This window comes from Sinocyclocheilus anshuiensis, unplaced genomic scaffold, assembly GCF_001515605.1.
Source record: "Sinocyclocheilus anshuiensis isolate Anshui unplaced genomic scaffold, SAMN03320099.WGS_v1.1 scaffold44, whole genome shotgun sequence".
Lineage (NCBI taxonomy): Eukaryota > Metazoa > Chordata > Actinopteri > Cypriniformes > Cyprinidae > Sinocyclocheilus > Sinocyclocheilus anshuiensis.
In genome coordinates, this window is record NW_015555746.1 from 655038 (window position 1) to 670430 (window position 15393).

Here is a 15393-nt window from a genome sequence, read left to right on the forward strand (position 1 = left end):
CTAAAACGGCTCGTTCTAACACACCCCCACATATCTACCTCACTATGTGGGAAGATTTGCATAACGCCGCCCAAATGTTCACACAAAGAAAGAAGGCGTAACTTTTATTCTCACTGTAGTATTGTTGCCGCTGCCGCCATGTCGTGAAGACGCTGTGTGCTTCGTTGTGAAAGCGAAACTACTTTGTTTGGTCTTCCAAAAGAGGACGATATCCGCTTCGTCACGCCTAGAGCTGATCTGTGCTGGTCGCTGATAGTGTTGGGTCGTATCATTGGCTCCGCGACACAACAGAAACAGCCACAGTTCTATCTAACAATTAGAAATGCCTGACGATGCTGACAAAGTATGTAACAACATCCTGTTGACAAATCTAATTAAAGGTTTGCAATACTCTGTCAACAAGCATCACTGTGAGCAGACTGGCAGAGATAACTGAGGGTATTTGTATGGACAAAATTCCAACAATTCCATTTCTAGTTGCGTAATTATGTCTGGGGATATTCAGTTCCTCCAGTGATTACACATAATCTGCCCACTAAGACAAGGAACATATACTCACAACATAACATGAAATATGCTACCAGGCTAAAGTTTAGATACACTTGACTGAATTGTTTTTAAAAAATCATTTCATTTTAAAACTTACATTTTTGAAAACAGTTTTGTAGATTTCTACATGTGATTTTTCTTAAGAACAAAATCGTATTTATTTACTGTTCAAATGTTTGGGATCAGTAATGTTTTTTGAAAGCAATTAATACTATTATTCTGCAAGGACAGTAGACGGGAAAGACTTTTAAATTGTTACAAAAGATTTCCATTTGCAATAAATGCTGTTCTTTTGAACTTTCTATTCATCAAAGAATCCTAACAAAAAAGTATAATGGTTTCCAAAAAAAACTATATCTATAAAAATATATATTCATGATAATAATAATTAGAAGAAATGTTTCTTCAGAACTAAATCAGCATATCAGAATGATTTCTAAAGGATCATGTGACACTGAAAACTGACTGGACTGAAAAATTCAGCTTTGCATCGCAGAAATAAATTACATTTTGAAATATATAAAATACAAAACTTATTTTAAATGGTAATAATATTTAACAACAGTGCTGTTTTTACTGTATTTTGATTAAATAAACATGGCATGTTTAGCATAAGAGACTTCTTACAAAAAAATAAAACCGTAAATAATAAATAGGTGTGTCCAAACTGGCAGCGTTTATCTACATCTTTCAAAATTCAAAGAAAAAAGGGTAGAAGAACAGTTTTCAATCTTTTTAACTTAACTATGAGTTAGACAAAAGAACCAATTAAAAGCACTGACACATTTTATGCCCTACAAATTTCAAATAAAAGTTTATTAGCCTATGTTTCACTATGACCAACTATTAGTCTCATGATCATTGACAGTCTTAGGACAGTGACAACAGATGGCTAAACTAACAGCTTAAACCCTTGAGCAAAGACAAATCATAGGCCATTAAAAGTTAAAGGCCTCACGCATATGCTGGTCTCAGTATGCAAACACCCCCTGTTGCTGATCATAATTAGACACCGCATGACACTTAACACATGACACTACAGCTCAGCAAAAAGCTGTGTAAAAATGGAAATGTAGCACCAGAATACCTGTTTCTGAGTGACAGCAGGATGTCCCACCCGTCAAAATACTCCTAGGCTTCTCCGACCAACACGAAATGGTGTTACCTCGCCCACAACCACCCCGTCTCCACCAACAACTACAGAGACAATGTGTGAACTCTACAAATGACCTCTTTCTCCTTCCACAAAAAAACTGTATTGCACAGTTAATTCAACAAAGACAGATATCAAACCAAACAAATAACCTGCTCTTAGGAAATTACGATATATGCTAGTATACATAATCAGATTTCAAAAATTGAGCACTTGTTATTAACTGTTTTCAACATTGATAATAATAAGAAATGTTTCTTGAGCATTAAGTTAGCATATTAGAATGATTTGTGAAGGATCATGTGACACTGAAGACTGGAGTAATGACATCTTTGCCGTCACAGTAATAAATTACATTTTAAAGTTACAGATATACAGGTAAATGAGTACATTTAAATGCGTGCTAAATGAATAATACTCACTTTAGTAAAGTGCAGAGCAGCATGAGTAGAACACTGCCCACTACACACAACACCAGCATGGTGGCCACGGTCTGCTGCCTGTGGTTAGACGCCACCACAGCCAAGAGATCTGCATGTTCGCATCGCATACCTACAAAGCCAGGATGACATCTACACAAACAAGACTGACTTATTATAATTGAAAAAGAGGGCTTTATAAAACTAAAGCCAAATATGAAAATATGCATGGGAAAACATGAGTATTCAATAGATGTTAGGTAAAAGCATTTCATTCCAAAATGAGGAATCTGCCAGTATCATGCTCATAAAATCAATCAAATTAAAATTGACTATAATTCATTTGACATTTTGTGGTGAACTATGACATACGGATGTGGATACAGAGAAAACAATAAATTCCCTGACAACATTAGGACTCATACCAACTCAGACACAAGCACCAACACAGATTTGAATACTGCTATTCTGCCACATTTATACACGGAAACACAATTTAGGACAAAACATGCTTGTCTTGACAAGGACAGCTTAACAAAAACGCTGTCATTTATCCAAGTCAGTCAGCAATCAAAATGCATGTCAGACCGTTTAGCCGTTTAATCTCATTATTATGTAAAAATACAAAATTAATTTGTTTTTAAAATCTGACATCAACTACAATCATAGAATTAGGATTTCTGGAATCTTCTGGATATTTAATTTTTTATATCTTAATCTTTTTCTTCAGTGATCAAGATTCAAAGCATTTGATTTCATATAAAAACTGCCATAGCAATGCTGACAGAGACAGCATTAAATAAAACGGCACTTATCCAGTCTCTATACCCTATAGCGACTAAAAATATATGGCAGGAAATAACGCAGGAAAAACACATGGAAAAAAATTTATATTCAGTTTGAAAAAAGACCATCTTCGAACTTACACGCATGCAGGTGTTTCCTCCAGTATGAGAAAGCGGCATGTGCCATGAAAACAGAAGTGGCTGTGGGAGTCCGGGCAGTCATCGAAGTGAGAGTGGACAGCGGCTACTATAAATTCTTCAAGAACAGAATAAACAGAAGCTGGGTTTAATATGGACATAAATAACAATTGCTTGTTTAATAAAATATATATAAAGATCTATGGAAGAATTACTTAAAAATGTATTTGCAAATGTTATGCCTGATGACCAATAATAATACCACTGCCCATTATTTCAGTTCTATCATGACAACTCTCAGAAAATTTTAGCATGGTGATGGATATGACAACGTTAATGTATTTGGTCTTGGCAGAACAGATCTGCTACGCTGCTGAATTGCTGCTGCTGTTGGTTATTGCTGTTGTTGTAGATTATTGCTGCTGCTAAGTAAGTACAGGAACTTGCTACTGCCAATACGGTGCTGTGAATATTTAAGACATACTGCTGCTGCATAAGCAGCATTTTTAATAACCAGTAGCAGATCTATACAGGTGGAGCTGGGGAAGGTGGAGGGTTTCAGAGCAAATCTTCCGGGACACACCAAGCCGACTGTTGTCGCCTAAACTGTCCATATCAGCAGCTATAAATAGTATATGTTCGCCATTCAAAAGGAGAAACCAAAACTAGGATATACGAGATATACGCAGATATACGAAACGTAAACAAAGCAGTGCTTGCTTACCATTTTGAATATCAGTTACGTTGATAACTTTGTTAATTTTAAGCGGGTCATGTTGTTATGAAAATATTCACATATTGGAATGCTTGGGAAAGACCAAGTAACATTAGAACGGCCTTCTGTCTGTGCCGCCTTCATTTACTTACTCATTTTCATCACTTTTGCTTTATTCTCAGGCACTGACTCGTTCGCTAAACTGAGCATCAAATCAGAGTTCTCATTCGCACCAACATGTTGAATCGGGCAAAGTGCTGCTGACATGAGGAACACAACAAACAAACTAGCCCGACAGACGCTCACCGATGGCCAACCGTCGGCTTGGTGTGTCCCAGGCTTAAAAGCATGCTGCGAAATGCTCTAGTGGATGCTAACCAGCTATTTAAATGTAAAGCAGCAAGCTTATTGGCTGTGTATGCAACATAAACCAATCAGATTATGCCCAGTAGTTTAAAGCTGTGAATATCATAATTTTGCATTAAAGGGGTCATATGATGCGATTTCAATTTTTCCTTTCTCTTTGGAGTGTTACAAGCTCTTGGTGCAATGTTATTTTTAGCAGCGTAATATGACCCCTTTAATGACCCATCAGCCTGCGCCATCTAGAGTTTCATGACAGAACTTGGCATTTCATCATAAATTTGTGAACAGCACATAAGATTACTACATCATTACTGACCCCACTTTAACACAAACAGAATTATCTACTAATATTACATTTCCAGCCTTTATTATCATCAAGGCTAGAGCCAAATTAGTGATGTTTTGTGGAAGGCACTGGTGGAAACTGAAGAAGTGGAAGGAAGAAAAGAAATTCCAAGTTCTTAGCCAATCAGTAAATTGTATATTTAAATTTATATTTAAAATATAAAAATCATTTTATATTATCTGGAAGATCACAGCCCTTTAGATTTTATTTTTTCAAGACTTGCCGGTTTCTCAGACTCTATCCTCCCTAAGGCACACTTTTGATCTAAAGAAAGTGCAAAAGCAGACATGGTGTAAGACAAGAAAAAGTATTTTATTTTTTCAAGACTTAGCCAGGACTACCGGTCAAGATCTGAGGGGCTTTCTTGAAATTGACAGATTCCCGTTTCTAATCATTGTGAGCTTTGTCTACAGCAGGGGTGTCAAACTCAGTTCCTGGAGGGCCGCAGCCCTGACGGCCCTCTAGGAATTGAGTTTGACACCCCTGGTCTACAGGATAAAAACTGTGTATAATGAATAAAAAAATCTATTTTTAATGGACAATGACTAAAATCTTCTGTCTTTGTTTTAGAAGCCTACTATTACCATGTGTCCACTTCTAGCATTTTTTTATGAATTGAGGACAAAATAGAATCTAAACTGTTTTTTTTTTTTTTTCAAAATACAGTCAATGAAAATACTTAAAGTTGTGATGAAACATAAGTAACAACATATTTATTGCGTATTCTAGCACACATCTAAGTGTAAAAGATTATCGAAAAGAACAAATGTAGGATGGGGGCTTGGTTCTATCCGTCGGTTGTTGATAGGATTTTGAGATGTGACCACTGCACTGAAAAATTAATACACTATTGCAGATGATTGTTGAGGGGCAGGGTTAGCAGACAAAATGATTGGCGGTGTCTGTCATACATCACCATTAAGAAGTCTGTCATTTTCATGGGAAGATCAAGTTTTGACACATTGATTAAACATTACAAGGACAAAAAAAAGTCAAAAAGAAAAAACATCTACATGGATGAATAATTCACAATAGGATCTATATCTGTCAAACTTAGAAAAAGTTGACAACCACTAGACGTCAAACTAATTATTATATAATCCTAAATATTAAATGTTCATTTTATATAAATTAAACATTTGAAATATTTTCTGTTTAATTTCTGAGGCTGCAGTCTAACATTTAATATATATATTCCATATTCATGGAATATATGAATTCTTATTCAGAAAAATACACATTGGATTTCAGTCTATGAAAGCCAAAATGAGTTGAGCATAAAGGAAAAGGCAGACAGAGCATACTTTTGACACGTGTGGTAGTAGTGGTTGTCGTCGTGCTGGAGGTGGTTGTTGTGGTAGTTGTTGTTGTGGTGGTTGCAATGGTCGTTGTTGAGTTAGAATTCTCTTGCACCTGCCCATATGTAAAAAGGGAGCCTACAAATAAAACACAGCAGCACATATAAAAAAAAAGTACTACAATGAAACTAATATTGTTGAGAACAGCTAAGTAGATTAGGATGAGGTGTTCAAAACTATTCAAATACAACTGCTACTGACTCTGTGACATCTAGTATTGTGAAAAGCTTACCCAAATGTGAAAATGAGGATCCAACAAAGTCAAAAATTGCCAGACTCATGACCATTATAGCAATGAGAAAACAGCGGAACAACAGCATCACACACTAGAGAGAAAAAGGCTTGAGTGGCGTACAGCGCAAATGAGAAATAGCTACTTAAAACCCACTTGCTTTAGACTCAGAGATCAATTAAAATGCCCTGGAACATCAGTGGGAGTAACTGACTTCTGACCTTTAGTCTATTTTAAGAGCTGCTAGAGAAAGACTGGGATAAATTAAAGTGGATTTGTGATGCGGATCTCTCCGCATACACAGGTAAGACACTGCCGAAGGAATCTTTGTCATGGCGTGCTTAATTCACTCGTACATTTACAGAAAATGGCAGAACCACCACAAATCACAAAATGTATCACTCTGCTCCAAAAGTTACCTAGCAAGAGAGTTTTAAGGCATCTTATATGCGTAGAATTGCACTGCAATGAGCCAAGTGAAAAAAAATCCACCATGACAGTTGAGTTAAGAAAATGTTTATTATAAATAAACGTAATTTAATCAATACTGAAATTTCTGATATGCTTATTAGAGTATTGTACCATTAGCGTAGCAATACACTAATACCAAATTACTGTGAACAATTAGTCGAACAACCCTTGCAGAGAGCTATCTGTACAGGGGTTAGAGTTGCTGTCTACATCGTACATCGTCTACATCAGAAACGAGTGATGGAAATGGCAAATTGCGAATAAAAATCCCTTCATTCGCAAAAAAGTTGTTACGCTCGCTTGAGGTGGTTTTTGACTAGTGCGAAAAAGGGTTAATGCGAATAAAAGGAGATGGAAACGCATTTGCCGAGTAAATTCCTCCATACACATCAAAAAAGTCATGTGACTGCGCTATGGGATGGCAAAACCTAATCAGTGGACCCAGGGCCGCTGCTGGCCAAATGGGTGCCCTAAGCAGAATAGTATTGTTGTGCCCCCTCCTTCAAAAAAAAAAAAACAAAAAAAAAACACCTACTATAAGGGGTCAAAATAGAACTTTAATAGAACAAAAAAGCTGAATAAATAAGCTTTCCATTGGTGTATTGTTTGTTAGGATAGGACAATATTTGGCCGAGATACAACTATTTGAAAATCTGGAATCTGAGGGTGCAAAAAAAATCTAAATATTGAGAAAATCGTCTTTAAAGTTGTCCAAATGAAGTCCTTAGCAATGCATATTACTAATCAAAAATTAAGTTTTGATATATTTACAGTAGGAAATTTACTAAATATCTTCATGGAACATGGATCTTTACTCATGATTTTTGGTATAAAAGAAAAATCGATAATTTTGACCCATACAATGATTTTTTGGCTAGTTCTAAAAATATACCCAAGCGACTTAAGACTGGTTTTGTGGTCCAGGGTCACAAATATACTTAAGACCTCTCAATCGATTTAATGTTAAATGCTATTCATATTAATACATCCCGAGTTTGAGTTAATTTCACACTGAAATTGGTTTAATATATGTAGGCCAATATTTTTGCCGTTCAAGTTCAAGAAGTGCCGTTCACATCAAATCAACGTCGTTTCATGTTTTTTAAATCAGTTTGATTTGCATGTTTGACCTGTCTTTTGATGTCAATCTGATGTCTTTTCAACATAATTTGCCCACTGGGTTGTGCTTGGACCCCAATTATCCCAGCTTGGAGCTATAATTTTTTTTAAAGATTGACAGTCTGCAAAAAGTAAAGTTAAACTTTTTAAGTAAAGGCCACGCATACTGATACAACATCTGTCTAATGTTCATTCTTGTGCCACTAAAATGACTTGAAAGAGAGTCTGGTACCTCAAGGCATGTTCTTATTCTTTGTGTAAACGTCTTATAACGTTTTAGTGTCCACATGCCATGCAGCGATAACAATTAAATCATAAATACATTTATAAATTGACTAGATTAAATTCTTGTCGGAGCATTGTTAAGTTCGACATATTTGCTGCATAAAAAGAGTTGTGGAGTTTGAACCTGGTCACACCAACCCCATTCTTCCTCCTTCACCCTTCATCAATCAATATTTTAAATAAAATATATTCATTTTCAACAGAAAAATAAATTCCTGGTAGTAAGCATTTGTTTCTTCTGTGCAACACAAAAGGTGATATTTTAAAGAATGCTGGAAACCAAATAGTTTTGATGACCATTCACTTTCATTGTAAGGACAAAAAACACTGAGACATTTCTCAAAATATCTAGGCCTACATGTAAAGAAAGTAAGTCACAACGTTTTGGACCAAGATGAGGGTAAATAATTAATGACAGAATTGAACCCTTTGTTACCATTGCAAGGGTATTCCTACTGAGGGTTTTCTTACCAGCTGCCGTTCCTTAACCATCATTGTACCAAAACCACTTACTGAGATAATGGGACACTTATTACTGGAAACCTTGCCTATATGCTTGAAGAATAAAACAGGTGCTTGCAATACAGATGCAATCACTCCGTCATTAAAAGTAGCTATTTATGGGGCATCAAGTCAAGTCAAATCAAATCAAATTTATTTGTAAAATTGTTTGCACAAGAAATTCGTACTGTTATGTTAATGCTTTACCATAGAGCATCCTGCATCAGGCAGGTTTAAAAATGCCCAGTCATGATCTAATGCATAAACATTTGCTTAATATTAAAAGCCCAGAAAGCAACAACACACATTATGTCCAGCTGATTTTAAAATTCCTTCAATCTTTTTACAGAATTTCTCTGAATCTGTTTGCTGAGTTAAGAACTTGCTTTCATTGTAGAAACAAAGCCATAAAAGATGGACGCTAAAGAATGGCTCTATATTTAAACTAAGCTCTGTTAACCTTGACAGGAGCAAGACTACTGAGCCAAAGAAGCTGCTAGACAAAAAAGGACAGCAAACCACTGTTTCTTCAGTGCCTTGGATAAACACAGCACATTCTTCATACTATCAAGCTAAAAAATCTGTACAACAAAGCAGAATAATTATATAACATTAGTCTGTCATTACTAATCAGGAGAGAAGTGGACCCCTAATATTGTTTTTAATACTGATGACTAGAGTGTCAAATCACGATGCTAAAATTATAATATAAAACACTACTGGAAAATCACATGCACAACATAAAATAACTGTAAAAGTTTATTCACAGCTCTCCGATTCAGTTCAACCTCTGAATTAAAAAGATTCTGAGAGTTTGACTAAGTTTCCACTTGAGGCAATGTGGGTTATTTAGGCTAAACTTTTTCATACGTTTAACTCTAATATTTTGCTTCATTAATTGACGTATTATTTACATTTCAGTTACTTAATAAAAAATAATGCCAGTAAATTGAATGAACACAACATCAAACACTTTTACTCACCGGTGAGAAGGAATATTGTATCCCAAAAAGCACGATACATCATTATAAGCGTTTATGTGACTTGCTGGTGAAGGATTTGCAGCGTCGTCTCTTTATTTTAAATCATTTATCTTTGCCAACATAGATGAAGGCACGCTCGTATTCTTTAGATTGGACAATATTATTGATAGTCCGTTGCACAGGTTAGAAATCTGACTTCCATAGTAAAACTGTGTATGTCTTCCATCATAGTTTCATGTGTCCTGCTCGACAAACGACGCCATGCCACGACTCAGGTATTTTGAACTTGACGTCAAACTTGAGCAACGCCGTTTACCACTGACGTCATATGAAGCCCTAACTATATATATTTATTTCTAATTCACTATCACGAGATAAGAGGTAAAACATTGTTAACTACAAAACTACGTTACTACTAATAATCACTTCTAGCACAGAACCCTCTCCACACCCTTGACATCCTTCTGTTGTGCGCGCGTGCGTTGATGGAGATCTGATAGTGTTTTTCTCGATGTAAGTGATGTAATAATTATTTTTCTTTTTTTAAGTATGTAAAAAAAATGTGACTGCGTTGATATTCAGAACTAACTACAGAGTGAATTAAGTTTTAAAATCATTGTTAATCGTTTACTAGAAATGCGTGAGATACAGCTCCTTATTATTGGTCAGTTATTTCTTTAGAGGGAGTAGGGTCCTGGTTACACTGACCTGGCAACATCTTATCTATATTTCTATTGTCATAAATGTTAGAAGTGGCGTGGCTTCTTCTAATCCACTCCCACAGGTAGGCATATTGCCTTACCTAGTTAAAATGATTCAAGACTGGATTGATTTGGTTGATCGCTCTTAGTGGTCTGCTGTTACAACACTTAAGGGGAAGAACCCAAATGTCCACAGAGGTCTTAGGTCAGTTATGCATTTCTTTGTGTTACCTAAACTGATCTCAAGAGCATTTTTTTTAGCTGATCCAAAGAATGTATTAAATGCTAATTTATTAATAGGTCAACCAAAAACCTATTCCTTAAACTTTTTTGTTCCAGTGCAAAATTCAAAAGTGCCAAAATATGATCATGTTATGCTGCCCCCTAATGGAATGTATGGATAGGCTTAATATTATTACTGCTGTTCTATACCATAAACATTTAAGTAGCCTACATGTGATGATTGAATGTAAAACAAGCTAAATGTATTTATTTCTAAAAAAAAAAATAAATAATAATAATAATAATAAATAAATAAAAATAACACGTAAATATTCCGTTTTACTGTACCTACACAGTTATATTTATATTCCGATAGGTGGAGCTGAACTACAGTTTAATTCGATCTAATTTTCTTTCAAATGGACTTGGACTTTCATGTGGACATAGTGCCAATGTATAGTTTGTAAAGAGCAGGATAGATTAATTCAACAGGAGTTCTCAAGAGAATTCATATACAAAAAATCTTTTACAACATTGTTTTATCTAGTCAAGAGGGTGGTTGGTTAAACTATTCTGAGGTTACTTATTATTAGCTGTAACATTTGTAGACGTGTCTCATAGTCTCGAACTCTCTTTTCTACGCACCTTTCTCAGAGCATCAGTGTCTCATTTAATGGCGAGCACAAACTGACAACTACCTTCTTTATTCTTGGATTTCATCATCTGGATTCTTTTTCTCAAAGCAATATTAATACATATAAAGAGGACAGCATGACCACAAAGGAGAAGAAGGTAGACTGTTTATTGCTGGTGTTGTTTTTAGTCAGATTTTTGTTTTTAAATTAAATAAATAAGTTGTGAGTTTCACTGTTAAGTCACATATAACTGCTACTAATAATTCCATTTGAATAAAATATAATTTTTAATAATACTAAATAATAATATTAGTTTTAAATACATTTAAAACAAATTTGTAGAGCACATCATTGGACTTTTAAAAAATACCTTCCACAGGTCTACACATAACGTTGACACTTAGAAACTAAATGTTTAATAGTAAATCAATTTAATAATTTAATTGTAGTTATTTTTGATGTGAAGTTGATTTCTTTGTTTTGTCGCATTAAATGCCTGTTATTGTTAGTTTATTTGTCTACACAGGGTCATGCATACACTTTGGTATTAATGGTGACCTCTACAGCTATTGGGGGAACTCTACAATATGGATACAACCTGGCCATAATGAATGCACCGACTGTTGTAAGTGTTTCATCGACTTTGTGTTGTGAAAGAGTAAAAATGTTTAAATTAATTTCATATTAGTTGTCTCTGTGTCTGTTCAGGCCAGTTACCAGTTTTCTGTTCTGTATTCCTTCCTGCAGTTCATTCAAAACTTTGTCAATGAGACATTTCTGGAGCGATGGGGAATACAGTTGGGGGTTTACGAGCTCACGCTGATATGGACCTTTATTGTTTCCAGTTTCTCATTGGGAGGCTTTATTGGGGCCCTGATAGCAGGGCCAATGTCAGTACGTTTCGGGAGGTATGGTTAATCTTGTTGTTATACAATATAATTTACATGATAAAGTTCATGTTCCATGCAAATTGTTTTATTTATATTTATTTAGACTTGATGATTTAAATGTAAAAAAATTAGTAAACTTTAAATAAGTAATAAATCTTGAAAGTATGCCCTGTTATGTTCTTGTTTCCAAGGAAGAAGACTATGTTGCTGAACAATGTCTTTCTCTTATCAAGTTCATTGCTTGCATTGTTAAGCCGAACAGCAAAGTCATTTGAGATGATTATCATCTCCAGATTTTTGGTTGGCATAAATGCAGGTACTGTGTATATATTTTACCTGCAAATGCAGTTTCATGGACCCTTTATATTTTGCCATTGAGATTACTAGTTTCTTCCTGGTATTATTATAAACCATATTCTCTGTTTCTATTCAGGCATCAGTATGAATGTACAGCCCATGTATTTTGGTGAGAGTGCACCGAAGCACTTACGAGGGGCTGTGTCCCTGTCCTCAGCTGTCTTCACTTCTTTTGGTCTGGTGTTGGGACAGGTGGTCAGTCTGAAGTAAGTTATATATTTGACGCATCTCTTACGACGCTAATGAGAGCAATTACCATTTCCTTATGTAATGTGAAGAATATTTTTAAATGTATTGAGTACTTTATGAGGTGCATTGAAAATATGTAACATGCCAATGTTATTTTTTGCCCAAATTAAATAGTCAAGCATGACTGAAATGACTGATTTTAAAATGCCTGTATTTTTTTCAGAGAGTTGTTAGGTAGTGAGCCGTGTTGGCAGTACTTATTGGCTAGTAATGCTATCCCAGGCTTCATCCAACTCCTCACCTTGCCATGGTTTCCAGAAAGTCCCCGTTACCTCCTCATTGACTGTGGAGACAAAGAGGCCTGCCTAATGGGTATGAGAGCCTGAGTTTTAAGTATTGGTGCAGTTATACTGTATATTGCTACATTCTTTGCAATACAGAGTATAACAGCCTCACTGAAGTCTACACTCTTGAAAAGTAAAGGTTCTTTTTTGACATCTATGATTCTGTGAAGAACTTTTAACATCCATGGAACCTTTCAAATGCACAAAAGGTTATTTATAGTGGAAAACGGTTCTTTAGATTACAAAAAAGAAGAAGAAAAAGAATCTTTTAAGAACTACCCTGTTAAAAAAACAGCATATGCTGGTTAGGTATGTTTTGAAGCATGGCAGCTGGTTTGAGCTGGTCCTTAGTTGGCCATGAGCTGGTTATAAGCTGGTTATGAGCTGGTCCTGAGAAGGAGATAGTTGCTTAGGACCAGCTTAGGACCAGCTCAGGACCTGCTTGAACCAGCTCAAACCAGCTGCCATGCTTCAAAACATACCTAACCAGCATATGCTGTTTTTTTTCAATAGGGTACTCGATGAAAAGTTCTTTGGGGAACCTTTATTTTTAAGAGTGTACAGATAAAACAATATTATATGTACTTCAATAACTTTTAACAGTTTAAAACAAAAGTGATAATTCAAATTCTTTTCCGGAATGTCAAAGCTGCTTTTGGCCATACAATGAAAGTAAACCATTCGCTTCTTTTGGATAGAAAAAAATAGTACAAAACGTTAGATATCTCCTATTGTGTTTCACAAAGCATGTAATTCTTACGCATGATCATATAGCCATTAATCATGTTTGTTCCGCAGCACTGCAGCGTCTGCGAGGCTGTGAGGTGCAGAGAGAAGAGCTGGATGAGATTCTGCAGGAACAGAATGAAACAAAGGGAGAACGTGCCAAACAGCCATGGGAGCTCTTTACTGACCGCAGAGTCCGCTGGCAGCTCATCACTGTGGCGGTCCTGAGCAGTGCCATGCAACTGTGTGGTAATGACTCGGTGAGTCCCTGCCTCTGTCCAATTCTGTGTCATTATATCTTTGGCTCTTAGTTGGAAATTCAAGTGTAACTGGATCACCGGTGCATTGCTTCATAAAGTGAATGTTAACCAAAAAAAACACACCCAGCCGATCATGAGAATGAATGCTTATGTTGCAGGCTTTATGTTAATATTTGAAAGGGTCTTCATGATTCTGGGGGATAAAAATGCATGCAAACAGACACACAAAGCACTTATTTAGAAGTTAAAATAGATTAGTTCATAACTTAATATTAGATAAAATATTAAACTTATAATTTGTAAAAAAAATTGTACTTATGTTAAAAAAATTGGTGTTTTTAAAAAATATTATTTCATTTATTCATTCAGTTCAAAAAAGTTCAAAAATTTACATAACTGTTTCCACAAAAGCAGCACAACTGTTTCCAAAACTGATAATAAGAAATTATTCTTGCATCAAATGAACATAGAATGATTTCTGAATGATCATGCGACACCGAAGACTGGAGTAGTGGCTGCTGAAAATTGAGCTTTGCCATCACAGGAATTAATTATATTTTAAAATATATTAAAATAGAAAACAGTTATTTTAAATTTTGCAATGCTATTGTTTTTACTGTATCAAATAAATGTAGCCTTGGTGAGCATAAGAGACTCTTTTATAAACATTAAAAGATCTTACTGACCACAAACATGAACAGTAATGAATATCATTTGTATCTTTAAAAATGCTCAGTATTAATGTTATATAGTCACTTCTAATATTGTGATAAAAGAAACATTTATTTAGTAAATTCTCTTAAGTTATTCAACATTTGTAGTTAATTGTTACCTGTTTAAAACCTTAGAAAAACATATTCGATTCTTTCCTGTAAATTAAATGAGGAACTAAAACAGCAAATTACTAATTGACTTGCCTTGCATAAAGCTTTGGTAAATCTCTCCTGTACATAACACTTTTTTACATAACTCAAAATGCTTCAGAAGTATTTAAAGTCTGTGTGTGTGTGTGTGTGTGTGTGTGTGTGTGTGTGTTTTGCACACTCAAAATTTCAAAAGATTAAGCACCATTTTTTTCAATCCTCAGATTTACTTCTATGCATCATATGTGTTCCAAGAAGCGGGTATATCTGCAGGACAGATACAATATATGGCCATTGGCACCGGGATGTGTGAATTCACCGCTTGCATTCTATGTGTGAGTCTTCCATTCATCTGTTATCAATTATGTAACTGTCCCAGAACTGTACAGGCAATCCTTTGACCCACTTGCATAGTTTGAGTGAATTAATTCATCTCGAATTCTGGGCTGATCAGTCAGGGCTGGACAAACCTTTTAGTCCCTTTTGCCAAGATATAATTTGGTTGCAGGACCTAGATTACCATTTTAATAGTGAAACTGAATACTGAATAATTCTGTGTAGAATGACAAGGCCACACATTAATTTTAAATCTGTCTCTCTGTGTGTGTGTGTGTGTGTGTGTGTGTGTGTGTGTTTGTGTGTGTGTGCAGAACCTGTTGATAGAAAGGTTGGGTAGGAGGCTGATGTTGATGGGTGGCTATGTTCTCATGACAGGATGGGCTATAGTCTTTACTCTGGCTCTTTCACTTGAGGTGTGTATTATTCAATGTTGCATTACCCCTCTTT

General features: G+C 35.4%; 2 protein-coding genes across 3 annotated transcripts in view; one reads left to right on the forward strand and one right to left on the reverse strand.

Annotated features, from left to right (window-relative positions):
* Positions 1-1592: 1592 nt before the first annotated feature.
* LOC107673622 (protransforming growth factor alpha-like) lies at positions 1593-9496 on the reverse strand. Of its 2 annotated transcripts, XM_016467289.1 has the most exons (6): positions 8408-8423; positions 6062-6155; positions 5776-5907; positions 3048-3162; positions 2125-2274; positions 1593-1746 (listed from the first exon to the last, which is right to left on the reverse strand). In XM_016467289.1, the coding sequence occupies exons 2-6, from the start codon at positions 6147-6149 to the stop codon at positions 1593-1595; spliced, it is 639 nt and encodes a 212-aa protein (XP_016322775.1). In that variant the 5' UTR covers positions 6150-6155; positions 8408-8423. The 2 variants fall into 2 exon arrangements, with proteins under 2 accessions (XP_016322775.1, XP_016322776.1); XM_016467290.1 differs by lacking the exons at positions 6062-6155; positions 8408-8423 and adding an exon at positions 9421-9496.
* Positions 9497-9635: 139 nt separating this feature from the next.
* Positions 9636-15393, forward strand: part of LOC107673621 (solute carrier family 2, facilitated glucose transporter member 11-like) — a 6953-nt gene continuing 1195 nt past the window's right edge. Inside the window, exons 1-10 of the mRNA XM_016467288.1 lie at positions 9636-9695; positions 10998-11135; positions 11505-11603; positions 11726-11886; positions 12060-12184; positions 12302-12431; positions 12638-12786; positions 13557-13744; positions 14832-14942; positions 15258-15359. Coding sequence (XP_016322774.1) covers positions 9636-9695; positions 10998-11135; positions 11505-11603; positions 11726-11886; positions 12060-12184; positions 12302-12431; positions 12638-12786; positions 13557-13744; positions 14832-14942; positions 15258-15359 — 1263 coding nt within the window. The remainder of the gene's footprint in view (positions 9696-10997; positions 11136-11504; positions 11604-11725; positions 11887-12059; positions 12185-12301; positions 12432-12637; positions 12787-13556; positions 13745-14831; positions 14943-15257; positions 15360-15393) is intronic.

What these genes read in the sequence shown, in the direction of transcription:
- LOC107673622 (XM_016467289.1), bottom strand. Translation starts at nt 6,149, where the DNA reads ATGCTGTTGTTCCGCTGTTTTCTCATTGCTATAATGGTCATGAGTCTG. An exon ending in TACTACCACACGTGTCAAAA is followed by an intron (nt 3,163 to 5,775) that starts GTATGCTCTGTC and finishes CTGTTCTTGAAG; the next exon opens with AATTTATAGTAGCCGCTGTC. An exon ending in CTGCTCTGCACTTTACTAAA is followed by an intron (nt 1,747 to 2,124) that starts GTGAGTATTATT and finishes TTGTCTCTGTAG; the next exon opens with TTGTTGGTGGAGACGGGGTG.